Consider the following 23,389-nt stretch of genomic DNA (forward strand, 5'->3'; position numbering starts at 1 on the left):
ACGTCAACAATTCTGTGTTTTTCTGTCTTTTATTTTGTGTGTGATTAATCGTTTGACAGCACTATACATATGAATATTTTTAGATTACAGTATAAACAAAACCATCCTATGCCTTACCTATCTAATTTTATAGGTTTGTGCTAATGTTTGCTCACAGATTTATATTTTTCCAAGAAATTACTTTGATCATATTATGATAACATGGAACAAAGTACAGCATTTACCCAGATCGACACTGCGCTTTGTCTCTTGGAGTTCCCAAGTTTTCTTCTGCAGGTAGGAATGACACGGTTCCCTCATAGTAGCGATGTGACAGAAACGTTTTAACCCCTAATAAATAACAACAACAACAAATGTAAGAAAAAAGAAAAGAAATAAAAATATCAGCCATTTAATTTTCCAGGACATTTTATGAGACCTGAGATATCGTAACGAGCAGGACCCATCCAGCGCTTCCTCTCGCTGTCTGTTAGCACATCTCCATAGAAACCATAACCCAACAGTGACACAGAGTAACGCAGGAAACGTTCATCGCTGTGCACCGAGCAGACGTCCATTGGCTGAGAATCACCTGTGGAAAACGACAGAATGGATTTTTGGAAAACACAAAACAAAACACAGAATAAAAAAAAACTAAACAAGATATAATAAATAATAAAAATAAATTATACAAATAAATAATAAAAAAAAACACACAAAAACATTAAATAGAATGTATTAAAAAACAAAACAAGATAAAACATAACAAATCACAAAACAAAAAAACTAAACAAAATAGTAGAATATAGAAAATATAGAATTATAAAATATAGAATTAAAATAACATAAAACAAAACAAAACAAGATAAAACAAACAAAACAAGGTAAATTAAAACAAAACAAAAAAAAACACAAAACAATACAGAAAAGAAGAAAAAAAAGAAAAAATGAAATAAATAACAAGACAAAGCAAAAACTAAACAAGATAAATAAAAAAAAAAAGGTCACACTTTAATTTGATGGTCAGTTTATTGAATATATACGTTACATTGCATCTACATATCAACTAATTCTCATTAGATTATAAGTAGACTGTTAGGTTGGATTTAGGGTTAGAGTTAGTGTAAGTTGACTTGTACTTCCTAAGTTTCTTATAGTCAGTTAAATGTCTGTTGAAGGAGCAGTATCAACAGATATTAAGCAGACCTACTAATACTCAAACGAACCATCAAAATAAAGTGTTACCTAAAATAAATCACAAAACAAACAAAAACACAAAGCATGATAAAACAAAACACCAAATAAAAAAGAAAATTAAAAAACAAAATTAAACAAAACAAAAACACTAAACAAAACAATATAAAATAAAAATAAATCACAAAACAAGACAAAACAAAACACAAAACAAGATAAAACAATACAAAGCACAATATAAAAACAAAAACCTAAAACAAGACATAACAAACAAAACAAGGTAAAATAAAATAAAGCAAAAAAAAAAACTAAAACCATAAAACAAGGTAAAATAAAACAAAACAAAACAAAAACAAGATCAAATGAATTAAATACAAAACAAAACAAAACAGCAAAACTAAACAAGATAAATGCAATACAATAAATCACAAAACAAAAGAAGACAAAACAAAAACACAAAACATGATAAAACAAAAAACAAAACACAAGGTAAAACAAAACAAAATAAATAAAATAAATCACAAAACAAAAACAAGACAAAACAAAAACACAAAACAAGATGAAACAAAACACAAGATAAAACAAAAACATAAAACAAGATAAAACAAACCAAAGAAGGTAAAATAAAACAAAACAAACAAAACCACAAATGTAAAAAAAACAAAAAACAACAACATAAAATAAAACTCAAAACAAGACAAAAAAAAACAGGATAAAACAAAAACAGAAAACACGGTAAAACAAACAAATAAGGTAAAATACAACAAAACAAAACAGAACAAAATATAACAAAAAATAAACAAGATAATATAAAATAAAAAACAAAACAAGAAAAAAAAAACTAACAGAACAATATAAATAAAACAAAACACTAGATAAAACAAAACAAAACTGAATTAAATATACAGAAAATTTCCTTTAAAGATTGTAGCAATGCATATTACTAATTTCATTTCTTCAGAGAACATGATCTTTACTTACTACCCTAATGATTTTATAAATACAAATTAATAATTCTGACTCACACAATGTACACCCGTGCAGCATAAGACTTTCCAAAAACATACATATGCATAACTAAACACGTCTCATACAGCTGATATGAAGATGCTAACTTACCCACAACCATGTGCAGCGCTGAGGTGACGGGGTCATTTGAGCCAACCGTGGCGTAGCATATACAGTCAGTGGAGCCTGTTTTTCAAAAACACATTTCATGGGTCAGGGGTTCAGAAACGGCCCACGTCTATCTCTTCATAATTCACTTCGAAAAGGTTAACGTATGAAAATCACACTTTCATTTTCAATTTCTCCGGCGTACAGGGAGCCGCCGCAATCTAACCTTCAATTGTGAGCGCTAACCAAACATACCGGGGCTAGTGGAGTTTTCGCTCCTTGTGAGAATAAGAAAGTTTTTTTTTTGATCTTGAAAATGACTGAAGCATTGTTATATAGAGAGATGAGATTTTAGATGAGTTCAGCCCTCCTATCTCTTATTCGCTGTCTGCTAATCTAATTCCTCGTTCTCAAATTGCTTATATAACAGGATAAGGTTGAAGGTTTAAAAACATACTGACAGGACTTTATTGTTTCACAGTTACACTACTGTTTGGTAAATGATGGTTCTTTTCTGTGGTGGTTATACCATTATGATATTGTGATAATATTTAGATACTGTGGCACTTTGGGATTTAATATGGTACTGAATAATTGGTGTATGTGCACCTGGTCCACAAAACCAGTCACAAGTGTCTTTTTGTTGTTGTAAAATGTATTTTTATATGTAACCCTTCTGCCTTCTATAATAAATTTTATTATAAAATAAAACAAAAATAAAATAAAAATAGGCAGAGATGCCACTGTTAAAAATCTGGAATCTATAAGGGTGCAAATAAATAAATAAATAATAAATAAAAAAAAATTAAAATTAATAAACAAATAAATAGATAAATATATAAATAAATAAAAATCAAATCAAATATTTGTATAAAATAAACTAAAAATAAAATTATATATTTTTTTTACTAAGTAAAACAAAAATAAAATAAAATAAAATTAGGCAGAGATGCCACTAAAATCTGGAATCTAAAGTGCGTCGCACACCGGATGCTCCGTGACATGGCACGCACATGACAGTTGGAAGTATCGCACACCAGACACGCAAATTCACATATATTTACTATGAAACTATTCAGATGGTGCTCTGTGGCGTAGCAGAAATATTACCAGTGTCCTGAGTTGTGGCTGGGTGCCGTGGGCAGCTGCCGACTTGCAGCGCCGGTGTGTGCACCCTGACAGAAACTTATGATTTGAATTCTGAAATGCATGGAGCTGCGTGGCGCAATGCGGCGCTTCTGGTGTGAGACCCCTCTAAGGGTTGCAAAAAAAAAAATAATAATAAAATAAAATAAAATAAAATAAAATAAAATAAAATAAAATAAAATAAAATAAAATAAAATAAAGATAAAATAAAATAAAAACAAAGATTGTTTTAATAAAATAAAACAAGAAAAATAAAATAAAATAAAATAAAATAAAATAAAATAAAATAAAATAAAATAAAATAAAAATAAACAATTTTTTTTAATAAAATAAAACAAGAATAATAAAAAATTAAATTAAATTAAATTAAATTAAATTAAATTAAATAAGGCAGAGATGCCACGGTTTGAAAATCTGGAATCTAAGGGCTGCAAAAAATAAAATAAAATGAATTTAAAAATACATAAATAAAATACAATGAATGAATAATTAAATACTAATTTACAAAATTTGGCAGATATGACACTACTTGAAAATCTGGAATCCGAGTGTTCCAATTTGTTTTTAAATAAATGAATAAATAAAATAAATAAAATTTGACAAAATGAGATGACATTATTTGAAAATGTGGAATCTAAGAGCTCCAAAAATAAAATAAAATAAAATAAAATGGCATAGATGCCTCCATTTGAAATTCTAGAATCGGAGCATTCCAAAATAATCAAATAATTATTAAACGTTTCTTCACAGAACATGATCTTTACTTAATAATCTAAAAAAAACAAACAAAAAAAAATACTTTATTTTAATAACAATTAGTTCAAGACCATGTCCATGAGTTTGTATTACATGCTATAAAATAGGGTAAACCTTGGCAATAAAATGTTAGTTTCAAAAATGCATTAGTATCAATTATAAATGTTACTGTAATTAAATAAAATGAATTAGCTATGTGATGATTTATTAAAATGTTTGAAAGGATGCATAATATAAATAATTAAATCAGAAAAATGACCCTAAAAGACTTAAAGACCTTGGTATTACCATACATTACCTTGGTATTACCATATACATAATGGATGAATAATGGAGATATACAGTGGATTGAACAAACAACACATCCAATAAACTGTCATTACTATCCTATCCATTGAAAGAAAAGAATATTATTATTATTATTATTATTATTATTATTATTATTATTATTATTATTATTATTATTGTTTATTGTTTAAAAGCAAGTTAAGAGCTTTGTAGCTTTTAATTTGTCAGTGGTTTCAGATCCTTTCATATGCTGAATTAAGTCAGCATATCAAAAATGATCAACAAAAACAGACAAAAATGAAAGAGGGTATGAAAAAACTGGTATTAGTATGAGTCTTATAGACCCTTTTCAAAAGACTGTTATGATGCATTTAACGGTCATCAATCCTTAAAGGTTCTGAATATTTAGATTTAAAAAAACATATAAACATTTATATGCATTTATGAATGTATTATATCATCTTTGCTTCAAATTACAAAAAACGAATTACTGCTTATTCAAGGTGTTTCAAATGCAGCGTCTATGGGGCTGAGAGTAAATTTGATGTATTCTCTCTTCTGGCTGCCGTCATCAGTCTCACACATTTTTTTTTTCCTTTTTCTAAAAGTCTTGATAACACCATTGTGGAGTTTTTCTTTGATTATTTCAGCAAATAGGATTGTAAAAAAAATTTTGTTGTATCCTCACTGCGCTCTAAGTTTATCCAACCATGATGTCTTTCGTTACTGAGAAACCTGTGAAAAATGTGAAAAGGGTCTATTGGTCAGTACTTTCAAATGCTTTCATCTATTGCACACTGAAGTCAAAGAATCCTCTCAAATCTCAGATCAGATGTCATTCAGAAATGAGATAAAGGGGCAGAAGCTGTTCTCTAGGGTCTGTCACTTGTCCTTGTGTGTCTGGACAACGTGAGATAAGGTCGTAAATAGACAGAATTACCCACGCCGATAATGTAACTGATAGCAACATGCACTTTTAAAGGTTTGCCATTGTTAGGTTTATATGACAAACAGTAATATCAGAAAACACTTTTTGATAAGCTGAAGTCATCAAGTCGTCAATTGTAAGCAGAGCTCTTTTCTTATTCTGCAAAGCATGACTATGGCTGGAATTTTATTAATAATGTCTTTACCCAAATACTGAATGCTTTTCTTTCACATTTTTTAGATTCATAGATAAATAAATAAATAAATAAATAAATAAATAAATAGATGAAATAAAACATAAAACATAATAAAATAACATACAAATAAAAACATTTATCCATAAGGTATACAAACAAACAAAGATTATAAATAAAATAAAAAAGAAATACTTTAAACAAACAAACAAACATAAATAAATAATTAAATAAATAAATACAAATATATAAATTAAAATAAACAAATACTGTAAACAAAAAAACAAACCAACATATATAAATAAATAAATACAATCATTAAAATAAATACACAATTTAAAAAAACAAAAAATTATAAATAAAATAATAAAGTAAATACTTTAAATAAAAATAAATAAATACAAATATATAAAAACAAATACTGTAAACAAAAAACAACTTAAATAAAAAATAAATAAATACCATAAACAAACAAATATAAATAAATAATGCTGAATAAAATAAATAAATAAATATATGCATACAAATAAAAAATACATAATGTAAACAAACAAACAAAAAATTATAAAGAAAAAAAGAAAATAAATACTTTAAACAAATATAAATAATTAAATAAAAATAAATAAATACTGTAAACAAAAAACAAAGCAACATAAATAAACAATATAAATAAATAAATACTGTAAACAAACAAACAATAATAAAAAATAAATAAGCACATACATTTGTAAACAAACAAACTAACATAAATAAATAAATAAGTAAACAAATAAATAAAATTAACATACTAATTTTAAATATTATTTTTAAGTTTATATAATTTTAGGTTTAATATAAATTTAATTATTTTGTTATTTATTCATGTCATGGCCAAGAACCAATTTTCAGCAATCATCATTCCAGTCTTCAGTGTCACAAGAGCCATCATAAATACTGTAAAATGTGGATTTACTGTTCAAGAAACCACAAATAATTGCTTAAATGTTGAAAAATAAGTTTGTCTTTGATGGATATAATAAATTTGTATTTTTACCAATGTAAATTTATTTAAAATGACTGTCGATCAATTTAAAGCATCTTCACAGAATAAATAATAATTAATTTACAACAACACCAGCAACAATCATAATAAATAAATATATTATTATTATTATTATTAATATGAAATTGTTAAACAACATGTACATCACTAGTAATAATAATAATGATAATGATGATGTAATTGTTGTTATTATTATTATTATTATTAATATTATTATTATCATCATCAACAAACTATTAAACAATCAATACTTACCTGACGGTACATCGATATTTCTTTTGAGATTATAAAAAAGTTATTACAGTTATTACAGCAAATATTACAGTGTGTTCAAAGCAGCTTAATTAATTAATTACAAAAAGAAGCTAATTGTTCTGCATCCATCAAGCCACTTTAACAACAAACAGCACACATTGAATACACAGGCATTGTTTAGAATCAATTGTCCCTATAGTCTCCTGAACAGCCTGTATAAAAGGATTCACCTACTCTATGTTTCCTAAATATGCTATCCAGACAGGCTTTTGGAAGAGAGCTATATAATCCCTAGCAGCTCTCCTCAAGTATGCAGCTGTGCCCATGAGCAGGTGTAAAACTTACAATGACTTGGGCGAAAAAAAAAAAAGAAATCTTGAAACGCAAATGCTTGTAATGGAACTGCAAGTGACAGATGCTTCTAGGAACACTGCCAAGGAAGTGATGCGCATGAAAAAGCGATGAAATTCAGGCTGAAGAACTGTCCTGTCTGCATATAGACTCTGAGATTTGTGATTGTAGACAGGTGTTTCTCAGTCCTAAGGCATCACCAACACTGCACATTTTTGGATGACTGTTTTATCTAATGCACTCTATTCAGCTAATCGTCTTCTTAAAGGAACACTCCACATTTTTTTATTTTTTTTGGAAAATAGACAAATTTTTTACAATTCCCATTCAGATGATCTCTGGGTCTATCGGGAGCAATTTTAGCTTAGCTTAGCTTAGCATAGATCACTGAATCAGTATTATTCTCTCAATACAGACAAGTCAAGCTTTAAACCGAGAGGAAAAAAAAAATCTAATCTCTTGGGTGTTCTTGAGTGAGATGCCAATGGTCTAATACGATTCAATGATTTATTCTAAGCTAAGCTAAAATTGCGATACACAAAAGTCAAGCTTTAAATTAAAAAAAAAATCATCAAATCTCTTAGGTCATTCTTGAGTAAGATGCTAATGGACTAAACCGATTCAATAATTTATGCTAAACTAAGCTAAAACTGCTCCTGATAGACATGGAGATCACCTGAATAGATTACAAAACGGTAAAACTCAACTGTTTAACTCTAGGGGAGTTGTAAATTAAGCCTTTTTTAAAAAAGTTGAATGTTTCTTTTAATAGAGTACTCAAGAACTAAATTTGTCAACTAAGAAATGTGTATCAAATCCTACTTGCTTGCTCCAGAACATAGACCCACCTGCAGGAATAATGCCAATGCGAAGTCCACATGGAATAAGAGTCTCTTCTGACGAGTTCTCGTCTACACCGGCATCTCGTTGTGTACGTGAGACAAGGCCATGCATAATCTCGCTGAACATGCCATCTCCTCCGACACACACCACACTGCAAGCAGAGACACAATTAATGCACTGCATGTTTATTAGAAACACATTTTCTGCAGTGAAATGAAAATGCATGTTGCCAAATAAATTAAATTTAGCCATAATTTAGCCACCCTGGACCACAAAACCATCATAAGGGTACATTTTTGGATATTGAGATTATATGTACATCATCTGAAAACTACACAAAAAAAGCTTTCCATTGATGTACAGTTCATATTCAGTAATCTGAAATCCAGATCACCTTTAAAAGTTGTCCAACTTAAGCAATGCATATTACAAATCCAATGGTTATCATTTATTTTAAGATAGAAATTGACTAAATGTCTTTAGGGAGCATGATCTTTATTTAACATTCTAATGATTTTTGGTTTAAAATAAGTCCATTTTGACTATTACAAAGCCGTTTTTTCTGATCCCACACTTTAAAAAAAACATGCTTGGCTTAAATTTTTAAGCTGAATCAAATTAACTTTCTCTGTAATTTTAACTTAAATTACATTAAAGTGACTTTAAACAAATTGAAAAGTTGAATATTATAAACTTAGTTTAATAAATTAGAATTACCATAAAAACATGTCATGACGATCAAAATTATAAGTTTTCCAGTGCACACATATCTCTATGCAACATAAGACCAGGGTCACATATTATAAAATATCTGAAACCAAACAAAATTTTGCCATATTTCTATAGTTAATTAAATGAAATGCTCTAAAATGTACCGTAGAGATCAAAATCAAAGAGGATAACCTCCAGTTTCCTAAATTTTGAGGTCATTGCTTGTTTGAAGGGGTAAAAATCATAAAAGCATATTTTATGAGCTACACATTCTTGAGCACTTTATAAAAATAAAACAAAGAAAATAAAAACAAAATGTAAACAACCTATTTAAAAAAGATAAAACACCGATCAAAATTATGCCAACTCATTAACATGACGTCAGATTGATGTTTTACCTCAAAATTTTGGAGATATTGCATTTTGTTTGGAAATGAAAATCAGGTTGACGTCAGAACCCAACATCAGGTTAATGTTAGTGTTCAACGTCCAACCTAACATCAACCAAATATCAACGTTTAATGAACGTTATAGCTTGACGTTGTGTGGACGTTACCACTGTGACGTTTTTCAGACGTTGGATTCTTGTGCCATACCTGAGAAATAAATGTCAGTATTTGAAGTTAATATGACAATGGATTTTGGTCACTTTCCAACACAACCTAAAATCAACCAAATATCAATGTTTAATGAACGTTATATCTTGACGTTGTGTGGACGTTACCACTGTGTGGTCTATCAGACGTTGGATTCTGGTTGCCATACCTGACAAATAAATGTCAGTATTTGAAGTCAATATAACAATGGATTTTGGTCACTTTCCAACACAACCTAAAATCAACCTAACATCAACGTCATTTGATGTCATTATTGGCTGTCAAAATAACGTTGTCCTTAGATGCTGGCTAGAGACTGAATTTTGGTCACCTGCCATCATGACCTAAATCTAACCTAATATTAACGTGTCCACGTAATCACATGACATCATTATGCAGATGCATTATGCATCCACGAAGATGGCAAACATTAAGGCATAGTAAATTAGCAAAAGAATAAGTTCAGACAGTTTTCATAGCATTTTTGTGGCAGTGCGTATAGACTTTGGCACCAAAAAACCAACATCCATGCAATAGCAGTAATACAGACAACTATGTTATCACCTCTTTTATTGGCCAAGGAATTGGGTTTTTAATAATTTCCAAAACTAAGTAGTGTTTACTGCAGAGCCAAATGGGTGAAAGATGCAGGGAGATCGGCATCGCTAGACCAATTTTAAGCTCAGCCCCCCTAAAATTCCCCCCTAGCCTTCAACTATAACTTAGCCCCCCTAACCTCTTAACACTAGAATTGCCCATGGCTGGATGTCAACAACATCCATTTATTGGCTCTACAGCGAACAACCTTCTATAACTCTCACAAAGATTAAAGCCACTGTTCAACTCATTGAAAATCTATTGCAAGCTTTTTGTTAGCAGAACAAATTGTTTATAAGCTAGTGGCAATAATCTATATCTGTATACCGTTCACTCCAAACTGTCATGTGCATTATGAAAATATTGCTTGGGTAAGATGAAGAGTAATTAAAAGAGCTTGTGATTTTGGCAAGTGATTTTGGTTTTGGCAGTGATTAGCTGATCTTCAAATTTCTCATGCAGATTCTAAATGATCGATGTGCAAAAAACTAAATGGTTGGCAAAGTCCAACTAGTGCCGACAGCGCAGAATACAAAGTAACATGAACTGACAGACAATCAAAGAAAGCTTAACTTGGTGTGCTATGGACTTTAAGCATTAGTGATAATAGAAAGATGAGCCTTGTGATAATAACAGATGTAGTTCCTTTATTATAACCTTCTGCAGAATTGATGAAATAGAAGTACTTGAAAATTTTTATTCTTTAAATATGCAAACATTTTCCCTCTTTTGGTAGGGCCATTTAGGCCTTTAACATTCCAGCTAACAAATCCTACTTTTGAATCTCCAGGATAATTAGTTAAATTGGTCTTGTTAGACATGGACAAATCTATATTTAAACAGGTAGTTGCAAAATCAACAGCATACGCATTTCCTCACTGTTAAGTACTTCTGGAAATATAACATAAAACAAAATTACCACCAATTGCTTGGCAAACATAACAAAAAAAAAAATCAATTTTCCCAACATTTTCCCAATGCTTGTTTACCCAACTGAAACAAGCTGCAAAATCCCATTTAACTTGCATGATTATAAAATGTTTTCTACTCAGTCTACTTGAGGAATCCCAAACCACTATATATTCACGGAGCACAGCATAGCATCATTACTACACATGGTATCGCATAGACGTAAAGGCAACAACCAAAAACAAACATTCCGTCTTATCTTAAAGTAGGCGCTCAAGTTCAGGAGGGCTGTCAAACAGGCTGTCCATGGTGTCTTTAAGCAGCCCGGAAACGAATCCGACGAGGTCTTTTCCATCCTCGCTCCCTTCCGGAATGTTAATACGCAGGTTAGACCTTCTTTATCTGTGCTCAAGACCGTCAATTTGGACAAGACGAGATTTTGTGCCTTCAAAGATTTAATCTTTGAGCCTTTCGAAGTATTCGCTGGCCAGTACTTCAGTGGACGAGAGTCTGTGTTGGAACAAGCTTACTGTCTCACGTAACGTTAGCGTATAAAGAGAGGCTTGCAACGGTATGTTTGACTGAATCTTGAATTAAGTTTGCCATGTCCTCTTTTACATCGCCTAACCGGAAGTCCCCAATTCACCTTTATTTCTATAGCGCTTTTTATATTGTGTCATAGCAGCTTAGCATATATGAAGTACTAGTAAATTCTAGAAAATGCTAACGTTAGCCTGATAGCATTGAAAACCAACGTTCTATCCTGCAAATCCTTCTCCATACCACACATCCTGAATGCATGAATGCGCACTAGACAACATCACTACATTACATTTACGTAACATTCACTTTATAGTACAGTTAGTAATTACAATATCACACTTGAAAAAACAACAAAAGGTAGGTACAGTGCACCCGGAAAGTATTCATATTGCTTAGTTTTTTCCACATTTTTTATGCTACAGCCTTATTTCAAAATGGATAAACTTCATTTATTTCCTCAACATTCTACACACAATACCCCATAATGACAATGTGAAAACAGATTTCTTAAAATTGTTGCAAATTTATTAAAAATAAAAAACCTTAAAAATCACATGAACAAAAGTATTCACAGCCTTTGCTCAATACTTTGTTTATGCATCTTTGGCAGCAATTACAGCCTCAAGTGATTTTGAACATGATGCCACAAGCTTGGCACACCTGTCTTTGGGAATGTTTGCCCATTGCTTTTTGCAGTACCTCTCAAGCTCTATCAGGTCGGATGAGAAGCAACAGTGTACAGCCGTTTTCAGATCTCTCCAGAGATGTTTAATAGAATTTAGTCTGGGCTCTGTCTGGACCACTCAAGGACATTCACCGAGTTGTTGTGAAGCCACTCCATTGATATTTTGGCAGTGTGCTTTGGGTCATAGTCCTGCTGGAAGATGAACCGTTGCCCCAGTCTGAGGTCAAAAGCACTCTGAAGCAGGCTTTCATTCAGGATGTCTCTGTACATTGCTGCATTCATCTTTCCCTCTTTCCTGACTAGTCTTCCGGTTCCTGCTGCTGAAAAACATATCCACAGCATGGTGCTGCCACCACCATGTTTCACTGTAGGGATGGTATTAGCGTCATGATGAACAGTGCCTGGTTTTCTCCAAACGTAACACCTGGCATTCATTACAAAGAGTTCAATTTTAGTCTCATCAGACCAGAGAATTCAGTTTCTTATGGTCTGAGAGTTCAACATAAGTTCTTTTGGCAAATTTCAGGAGGGGAGTGGCTTCCGTCTGGCCACTCGACCATACAGGCCTGATTGGTGGATTGCTCACAGATGGTTGTCCTTCTGTAAGGTTCTCCTCTCTCCACAGAAGAACGCTGGAGTTCAGACAGAGTGACCATGAGGTTATTAATCACCTCCCTGACTAAGGTCCTGTCTCGAAGGTCTACAGACAATTCCTTTGTCTTCATGCTTGGTTTGTACTTTGACATGCACTATCAACCCTGGGACCTTATATAGACAGGTGTATGCCTTTTAAAATCATGTCCAATTAACATAATTTACCACAGGTGATCTCAATTAAGCAGCTGGAACATCTCAAGAATGATCAGTGAAAACAGAATGTACCTGAGCTCAATTTAGAGCTTCACGGCAAAGGCTGTGAATACTTATGTACATGTGATTTTATTTTTTTATTTTTAATAAATTTGCAACAATCTCAAAAAAATCTTTTAGGGTATTACATTAAGGGGTATTGTGTGAAGAATTTTGAGGAAATAAATTAATTTAATCCATTTTGGAATAAGGCTGTAACATTAAAAAATGTGGAAAAAGTAAAGCGCTATGAATACTTTCCGGATGTACTGTCGTGTTAACATTTGCCATTCTCTGTCTAAATCGCATCGGTGAAGATTACATGATAATGTAATCTTATTTGGGCGAACAGGATGCCCAGAGGTTTGCAATTTTGTATTTTGAAGGAAGAAAAGCCTATCATAATGTTCAGACTTGCACCTTCCACAGAATATTAAGATACATATAAATACATGTGGACCACTTAATTTAATGATTTCAATCAGGATGTGAAGACTTTCAACCACAATAATAATAAAACAAAATGTTTCTGAAGACAGTCACCTAAATCACCTTTACGAAGGACAGGAGAAAGATACCGAAGTAAACAGAGATATGTGAATTTAGCTAAAAGCCACTTTCAATTGTCATATCCTAAAATGCCAGGAACAGTCACCTGTTATTCTGGCAGACAGATGTGAATCGATGCGCAAATGTTAATCTGAGCTTTGTTGCAGAAGATGCAATCTCAGCTACGCAAATTAAGAGTTGCAGCACAGTGACCGTGATATCCCACAGCAGGACATCCACTTACCCATCATACTTCTTCAGATCAGCCTCTGCCTTCAAGTGGTCTCTGGCATGATTTGCATGCTCTGTAACTATAGAAACAAAAAGGGAAAAAGCCATTGTTACCGGGTTGATGACATCAACTGGGGGAGAAACATCATTATGTTCATCTGGCAGTTAAATTGCATTTTTCTGCTAGCTTGATGGAGACCATTAATCAGCTGCATCAGATGATGAAGCTGAAGTCGTGGTGAAAAACAATCCCCGGTACATTTCATTACCGGTTCTTTACCATCAGCGCTGCTGTAAAAGCGTAACTCGGAGGGATGCGCTGAAAATGAATGGGGCCTAGGACCGAGCCCTGTGGATCACGCTGATGATATATGCCAAAGGTGATGTATGGAGCTTATTAAACCGTTGGCAGAACATCTTGTTTGGGTCCTCTAATGATTTGGTTTGAATGGTATTTGTCCAGCCAGACATGTACTTTACCATTTACGAAATGTTCGTGTGGTCGTAAAAAAGAACACCCTCAAGCAACTGCTGAGCCAGCCTGTAAGCCTCAGCCAATGTTCACACAAACCCAGGGTCTTCCTCGCTCAAACTTAATAAATAATGGATGTCTTTGCATTCCTATGTTTATCGACTATCACAGTTTGCATTATGGCTAGCTCCGATGATAGATGGCGCTGTAAATAAAATCATATTCATGGGACAGGTTGGCAGGTGGGGCCTTTTGCCAACCAAGATCTATTCGCCAAGCATAAAAGCTCATTTTTTATTTAAATGTTAATGCAGGCAGCTGACGGGCACTCACCAATCACGTCGGTGAAAATGGAAGCCCGGGAAAAGATGGGGGCCACTTTGTGGTCGTAAATCTGCTTGCCGCGTTGTTTTCCTCCGTAGGGGTTGATGTACACCAGCAAGCTCTTCGGTCGATTGGCTGCGGAATGGGAGGCGGGCAGAGCATTAAAAGTGAGTTGTTGTTCGACAACAGTCTTTCTAAGCTGTCAAATCTACTTCATTAAGTTGCTTTTGACAAACTTCATATGATTCAGCAGTATAGAGAAGCGTAAAACTATGTGTTGTTGTTTTATAGAATTGGCATTTCACCTTAATGTTTAATGTCATTTCCCCTAACATTAAATCCACTTCAAAACATTCTGGATGTGTAATTTCGTGTGGGGCAGTGTAGGCCAAGCTAACAGTTAGCATACCCCATACAGAAAATAAGCTCTTTGGCTAAAACAGTTGATGCTTGTACAAATTGTATGTATTTTGGATTTGAAATGTAACTGCTAAAGGAAAAAAGGTCACAATTCAAATCCAAAAATGATTATTTATCAAATTTATTTCCTGTTTCTCCAATACATGTTTCCAACTTTACATTTTAAACAGAATTAGAGTTCCCATGCTTTTGTTTCATACTGGAATTTACACTACCTGACATAAGTCTTGTCACCTATCTAAATTTTAGGAACAACAAAAAATAACTTGACTTCTAGTTTGGTATCAAAAGTGGCTTATATAAAAAGGCAAAGGCCTCTAGTGTATGCTAATTTTACTAAATATAAAAGATGATCATGCCTTGATTTTGAATTATTTAATTATAAAGGTCTGACTTTGCTTAGACAAAGTTTTGTCACTTAACAGAAATAATGTACAGTATAGAACATAAAGTCATGGTGCAGTGAAAAAATTATGAATATTGTGTATGACTCCCATGAGCTTGGAGGACTGCATCCATACATCTCTTCAATGACTCAAATAACTTATAAAGAAAGTCGTCTGGAATGGCAAACAAAGCGTTCTTGCAGAGTTCATCAAGATTCTTTGAATTCATCTTCAATGCTCAATAATGATCATATCTTGTGACTGGGCTGGCCAATCTTGGAGCACCTTGACCTTCTTTGCTCTTAGGAACTTTGTGGAGGTTGAAGTAATGGGCAGCACAAATGTCTTGATACCTTAAGGTGTTGATGCTGTCATCCACTCTGCAGGTCTCTCGCATGTCCCCATACTAATGGTAACCCTAAACCATGTTTTTTTATTCACCAAACTTGACTGATTTCTAGGGGAATCTTGGGTTCATGCAGGTTCCAATAGGCCTTCTGCAGTATTTGTGATGATTGGGATGCAGTTCAACAAATGGTTCTTCGGAAAAAATCTACCTTCTGCCACTTTTCCAAATGATCAACTAGAAGTCAAGTTACTATTTGCTCTTACAACTGGGATCGACGATGACAGCACTGCCATCTTAAAAATTATTAATTTTATTAGGTTATATTCAGCATCAACAAGCTCTGAATGGAACATTGAAATGCCAAATAACAAAGACCAAGAATTGTTATATATTTGTTTGTTTATAACCTCCCAACAAAAATGTCTTGAAAGCAAAAATGTTTTTATAAAATGTATACTTGGGAATTTATTTTGTTCAGAGCCACAAAGAACTACTGCAGTTTAACATTTAAACACAGGAATACCCGATTCTTTATCAATTTCTCACACTTTCAATTTCATTCACAGGCTACTAAGGTTTTGCTTCTAGGCGCAGCAGGATTGGTATACAGTAGTCAACATTTGAAGTAGTTCATCACCTTTCATCAAAGCCATTCTAAAACTAAAAAACAACACCCATTCTTGTTTTTGATTCACTTTTTTTTTTGATTCACTTCGAATGTTGACTACTACTATTTTTTAGGCCTGTCCATATTTGTGAAAATAAGCCAATTTGCCAGCATAAGTATATCGACCTGTCAATGCTTATTATTTTTGTTTCTAGCTCATACACACAGTGATGGCCTGCACTAATTTGATGTACCCGGGATACAGAATCATTTCTGAACTTTTGAGAACTGATTTAGAATTGTCAGAGAAAGAATCACGATTTATTGATGATCTCCTTTTTTCCCTATCACTTCAGACAATTATTTCAGTATTTAAATTTTTTTACAAATCAAGAATTTATGTGTGTAGTAATCTGTTTGGGAAAAAATAATTAACAGAGTTTATGCAGGTTTCACTGAGTTAAATTTAAGACTTTTAAAGACCTTTTTAAGACCATTAAGAACGAAATAAGACTCATAAAGGGCTAAAGGCTAAGGAATTTTTCAAATGGCCCAGATGGAAACGATTTTTATTAGCCATATCAAAAAATTTAATTAATAATTTATCACATTTAAGAATACAATAATACATTAACATATAAAATATTTTTTTTATATTTTATATTTTATTTCTTAGCAAAATATTTTAATTATTGTGTAAAAACAAGCAAGCTCTATTTGTGTCCATACACTTTTCTTTTTTTTTTTTTTTCCATAAACCTTCTGGAATGTACAAATGTTTTAAAAACTACAATAAACTAAATCTATGCAGAACAATCTGTCTAGGTCGGTGACTTCAGCAGTAAATACATAGAGAACTTTTAAACAAATGTTACTGTAAGGAAAATAATTAAACCATTTTGATATATAAAGTTAAAATTACCTTTTTAAATAAAAAGTTTCAAGTTTTGTTAAGATGGTTGGTGATTGTATGGGTTTTGTTTAAATAAAACTAAGACCTACAACACAATATTTCAGTAAATTTCATACTTTTTAAGGCCTAAAATTTGGGTTTTGAGATTTAAGACATTTTAAGACTTTTTAAGACCTCGGAGAAATCCTGAATAAAGAACGCACTCAATAATGCTAGCTGTTCCTTAATAGTTTGTATCCAGAGCAGGCATAGGGAATGTTCAGAGCATTGGAAAGTCACGTTGCTGCACCGCCAGCAGTGCTGCCTCGTCCTCTCCACGTAGAACACTGCAGAGAAACACCAACGAGAAAAGCCGCATTATTATATAAACTAGGGTGAAGGTCAACTGTATGATAGAAATCCTTTTGATAACACAGTAAAGCTATGCATGCATTCAGCAGCTATCAGGGGGCAGATAAGCAGATGACAGTCTGATTGTACCTGTGAAAGCGTGCTGGCAGGAGTCCGCCGGGCTCTGGGGAACTTTCTGCCATTTCCCAGTGTCTTTACATGGAGAGTCATCTTCCTTTTCCTGAACGGCTATAATCTCACACACCGGGACACAATGACTACCTGTGTATAGAGGATAGAGTAGGGTCACATAACATGAGAGACATAACAACCCCTGTAGCCAAGTCTGCAGTTTTTCAGTGGAATTGGGCTACATTTGATCTGTGTTTTGATTGTGGGTTGTTTTTTTTAATTCCGCAGGTTATAGTTTTGACATATTGCATATATTATATTTACCTAAAACTGTGGTGTTGACATATTTTACTCAACCAAATGTTAGGGCTGGGTGATCAATGACAAAATGTCACATCACAATATAAGGCATCCCATACACTGTATACGATATACAGTTAAAGTCAGAATTATTAGCCCCCACCTTAGATTTTTTTTAATTTAATTTTGGATTTTTTGACTTTTTTAAAAATATTTCCCAAATGATGTTTAACAGAGCAAGGAAATTTTCACAGTATGTCTGATAATATTTTTCTTCTGGAGAAAGTCTTAATTTGATTTATTTCGGCTAGAATAAAAGCACTTTTTATTTTTTTAAAAACCATTTAACGATCAAAATTATTAGCCCCTTTAGGCAATTATTTTTCAATAGTCTAGAGACCAAGCCATCGTTATACAATAACTTGCTTAATTATCCTAACCTGTCTAGTTAACCTAATTAACCTAGTTAAGCCTTTAAATGTCACTGAATACTAGTGTCCTGAAAAATATCTAGTAAAATATTATTTACTATAATTAAAAAATTTATGATTACATGTCCAACTTGTAAAAAATAATAAATATAAAATGCAAAAATGTAAACATTGTACTTTTAAGATTTCTCATGATTTTGTTATTAATTTTTGTTTTTGTCTGCATTCTTGTAATGGTATGTAATATTGTGCCCATAAATTATGAAAAAAACAAACAAACCATTGCATATACATGTAATATGAAACCATGGACTTTTTATTTTGTCCATACAATATATACATACATACATACATACATACATACATATATATATATATATATATATATATATATATATATATATATATATATATATATATATATATATATATATATATATATATATATATATATATATATATCAGTATCACAACACCATTTTTCTTAGAAAACATATTTCTAAAGGTGCTGTTGACTTGAAGACGACTTTCATATGTGAAGTCACAAGCATTGCTCAGGTGTGACTTTAACAGACTTCAACAGGTTTCGTCTTTCCAAACTTATCTTTATTATGTATTTTATTGGATTCAAGTCAGCTGATTGGCTGGGCCATTCTACAGCTTGATTTTCTTTCTCTGAAAGCATTTGAGAGATTCCTTGGCTGTATTTTGGATCATTGTCTTGTTGAAATGTCCATTCTGTTTTCTTTTTCATCATTCTGCTAATGTAGATGTTGGACTGAAGCAGCTTATATTAATTTACATTGACAAAGGACAAAGGATTGCTGAATAGCTACTGACAGATTTCAGCTACTGTCTGGGCTTTCACTGCCTTTTTACACCTTCCTTTTTTCATGTGTTCACATAACTTAATGAGTATATATATATATATATATATATATATATATATATATATATATATATATGGAAAGAAAACAAAACGAATTAGTTTACTCATTAAGTATATATATATATATATATATATTCATATTTCTATTTCTAGTCATATTGCACAGCCCTAACACATTTATATTCTACCAATGATAGAAAACTACAAGGATGATTAAACAAATCAAGAACACACAAGAGGTGCAGGTCAGGAGCCCTGGGAGACCTGTGTGTAAGTGTATTTTTGTGTGCGTGGGCAGTGCATGGCCTGCAGCCATGTCTGTTTTTACTTTCACAGTAACAGTTGGCAGGACTCTCTAGGATTTTTTGCTTTACTTTAATATTTGTAATTACTAATAAATGTGATTTTTAAAACAAAAGTGCATTTATTGCACACAGTGATGTAAAATATATTCAAACAGTTCTTTAAAAAAGCATTATCCCAACCAGCTAAAGGGTTTGGTTCATCAGCTTTCAATCAGAAGGTAGGATGGTTTTGTTTATGAAAGCTGAATGTTTATCATTATTTTGTTGTGAACCTGGCAACTCAGACTGTTTCAAAACCTGATAGATTTGACAGAAGACCTGACTACTCTTGAGAGGAATATGTAGAAGTGGAGCTTGCCATTTGCCACATACTGTAAATACACCATGTTTTGATTAGTATTACTATATATATATATATATATATATATATATATATATAAATTTTTTTTTTTTTTTTTTTTTTTACATTTGTGTTTTATTTTAGTTTTTTTTATTTTGTTTAGCTCTGTGCTTTTTATTAGCCATTTATCGTAGCATCTTTTTTTAACTTATGGATGTCAATGACATTCTTGGACATCAGTGTCCAACATCCTTCAAAATATCTTCTTTTGCTTTCAACAGAAAAAAAAAGACACTCGTGAAGGTTTGGAAACTCATTTTAGGTTGAGGTTTCAGTTTGAATGTTTTATTTCTTCAACAATCCTATAGTGTTTGCATGAGGTAAACATTGGCATGTAAATGTTTAATGGTCTTAACTGTGATTGATTATTGCGATATTGAAAACTCATGGTAAATCCTGTAACAATGATTTGCAAATTGCAAAAGGCTGCAATGTGAATGAATGTTTATACAGACAGTTAATATGGATATATTTATATATACAGCTAAAATATTTTGTATTCCCTTCGTTTTATGTGCATGCCACACACTATTGAGAATACTGAGCTGAAGTTTTCAAATTTTTGAGCTGAGCTGAAGTTTCTTCTTTTGAAGAAATTTCAAAGAAAGCTAAAAACAATTAAGTATTGACCTCCATAGTAGGATAAATAAATACAATGGAAGTCAATGCTTACCGATTTTTAGCTTTCTTCGAAATATTTTCCTTTGTGTTCAACAGAAGAAAGGCAAGACAAGGCAAGTTTATTTATATTGCACATTTCATACACAGTGGCAATTCAACATGCTTTACATAAACAGGAATAAAAGAGACCCGTATAAAAGAAAGAAACTCAATCAGGTTTGGAACAAACAAAGGATAAGTAAATGATGACAGAAATTTAATTTAATCTCAATGTACACGATATGATACATAAGTAAACAAATTCGAAATGCTGTGATCCATGCTGGAGCTGCAAATTTAGTGAGAAATTCAGTTATGATTTGAAGATTTCATACCGTCACATCTCTACAAGTGCACTGAATAGACCATAGACGGTGTCGAAATCTATCGCGGTCAAACTTTGAAGGAAAGCTTTTTTTCCAAAACAAGAATTGAACAGCAATTGACCTGAACCCCAATGGTCATGCTGAAGTGAAAGCTTAGGAGGCAAACAACTCTGTAAGTCTCTTTAAGTCCACTCCAACGCATCGCAAAGTCTTTCAAGGATATTGAGGTCAATTGGTGGTCAAATTTCATGTATGAAAATAAAACATTCTTTTAGAAATACAAAAAAAAAAAAAAATCTAAACAGCTACTAGTGTTTGACATACTACTAAGCTAAAGAGTAAAGACACATTTTTCAAAGCATTGAATTAAATTCACATTACACAACGCTAAACAATAATAGGTGAGCGTTGATTTTAATTAACAGGTGAGCAAATTTGGTTCTGACAAAAGTTCAAACACTTTATTTGTCATTCATGGTGCATACAAGTACCTTATATATACTTGTTTAACTAAGTTACTTGTATGCACTACTATAATAGTAATATATGAGTAATAAAGTAATGAATAAATTAAGAAAATAAATAAAGTAATGAATTTAAATAAAAGTACACACTGATTTACTTTCTTGCCAAATAAAACAACTTCTGGACTGCAGTCTTCAGTAAATATGTCTCTTAAGTCAAATTGGTGACATTTAAAATGAAAAACAGTTTGATTTTTAGCAATGGTTTATTATTCAACACAAATTATAAATACATAAAAATTATAAAATTATAAAAAAAATTATTATTATTATTATTATAAACTCTGTTCTATAAGCAAATTACACATTGCTTAAATGTCTCAAAACACACACACAGGTCAATCATCATTGCTCAGCATAAATGAGTACAACTATTTATAAAAATGAATATTTCTATCCATTTTTCAACAAATATAGTTAATCAATTTGGTCCAATTAAACAAAAACAGTTTTATTAAACCGTAATATCCATCAAAATAACAGTTTGGTCAGCTGACATCTTTAGGAATTGAAAGATAAAGCATTTAAATTCAAACGAGTTATGGCAAAAAAAAAAAAAAATAAGTAAATAAAAATAAAGATTACCTGATTAATAAAAGCCGAAAATAAAATAAATAAATAAATAAATAAATAAATAAAAGATTACAAACTACTAATTTCAACATTCAACTTTGTTTTTTCCTATTTATTACAATTTTATTTAATATATTCTACTAAATAAATATTTTTAATTACATTTTCAGATTTAATAAAAGAATATAAAATAATTTAATTTTAGATATTAACATATTAATTTGGCTGTACTAATTTTTGGACTTTTTTGTCAGATTAGTTTCAGTTTTTACCTCACTGCTGACTAATCTAACATGGAGTTGAAGTCAGAATTATTAGCCCCCCCTGATTTATATAGCCTGAATTTCTGTTTAACGGAGAGATTTTTCCAACACATTTCTAAACAATAGTTTTAATAACTCATTTCTAATAACTGTTTTATTTTATCTTTGCTATGATGACAGTAAATAATATTTTACTAGATACATTTCAAGACAGTTCTATACAGTTTAAAGTGACATTTAAAGGATTAAGTAGGTTAATTAGGTTAACTAGGCAGGTTAGGGTAATTAGGCAAGTCATTGTATAATGATGGTTTGCTCTGTAGACTATTGAAATAAATATATAGCTTAAAGTGGCTTTTATTCTAGTCTAAATAAAACAAATAAGACTTTCTCCAGAGGAAAAAAAATATCAGACATACTGGAAAACCTTCTATACTCTGTTAAACATCATTTGGAAACTATTTAAAAAAGAAAAAAAATATTCAAAGGGGGCTAATAATTCTGACTTCAACTGTATACGCACAAATATATTATTGTAATGCATTATATAGAAAAATATTAATTTAAAAGAGAGATCTGTGAAGCGTATTTATTCATGCATCTTTTCAATATATAGCAGAGTTTCTAATTAAATACAGAAAATGCTTTAGAAAAACTTTCATTTCTTTCAGAGAACTTTGGGGACGTTCTGATTAACCCGACTGCTTCATTTTGTTTACATTGCAGTAACACACCATGTAAATGTCAGTTTCCATCATCTCTGTCTATATGCAAAATATCTCTAAGCAAATAAGTTTTTTTTTGCACTCTGACAGCCTGCGCCCAAATGAGTCTATCTTGTGTTACGTTACATAATGCTGGCTTTTCAGCAAACCCCTGGGAGAGGAAGTTAATGAGGTTTGACCTTATTTAAAAAGATCAGAGAGTTATGTGGATTAGAATTAAAGTATGGCTTCAGAAACTTTACTTAATACTCTGATAAAGCCGGGGCAATGGTTTATCTTCATTAAAACTCCATGACACA

The 23,389-nt window shown here is 31.7% G+C and overlaps 1 protein-coding gene across 1 annotated transcript in view; it reads right to left on the reverse strand.

Annotated features, from left to right (window-relative positions):
• The window catches only part of cerk (ceramide kinase), a 54,420-nt gene that overhangs the window by 13,779 nt on the left and 17,252 nt on the right, over positions 1-23,389 (reverse strand). Inside the window, exons 2-9 of the mRNA XM_056455442.1 lie at positions 17,713-17,844; positions 17,436-17,558; positions 14,567-14,692; positions 13,775-13,841; positions 8,097-8,242; positions 2,293-2,367; positions 419-571; positions 225-330 (exon numbers count right to left, since the gene is read on the reverse strand). Of these exons, the coding sequence (XP_056311417.1) occupies positions 225-330; positions 419-571; positions 2,293-2,367; positions 8,097-8,242; positions 13,775-13,841; positions 14,567-14,692; positions 17,436-17,558; positions 17,713-17,844 (928 nt within the window). The remainder of the gene's footprint in view (positions 1-224; positions 331-418; positions 572-2,292; positions 2,368-8,096; positions 8,243-13,774; positions 13,842-14,566; positions 14,693-17,435; positions 17,559-17,712; positions 17,845-23,389) is intronic.

This window comes from Danio aesculapii, chromosome 4 (assembly GCF_903798145.1).
Source record: "Danio aesculapii chromosome 4, fDanAes4.1, whole genome shotgun sequence".
Lineage (NCBI taxonomy): Eukaryota > Metazoa > Chordata > Actinopteri > Cypriniformes > Danionidae > Danio > Danio aesculapii.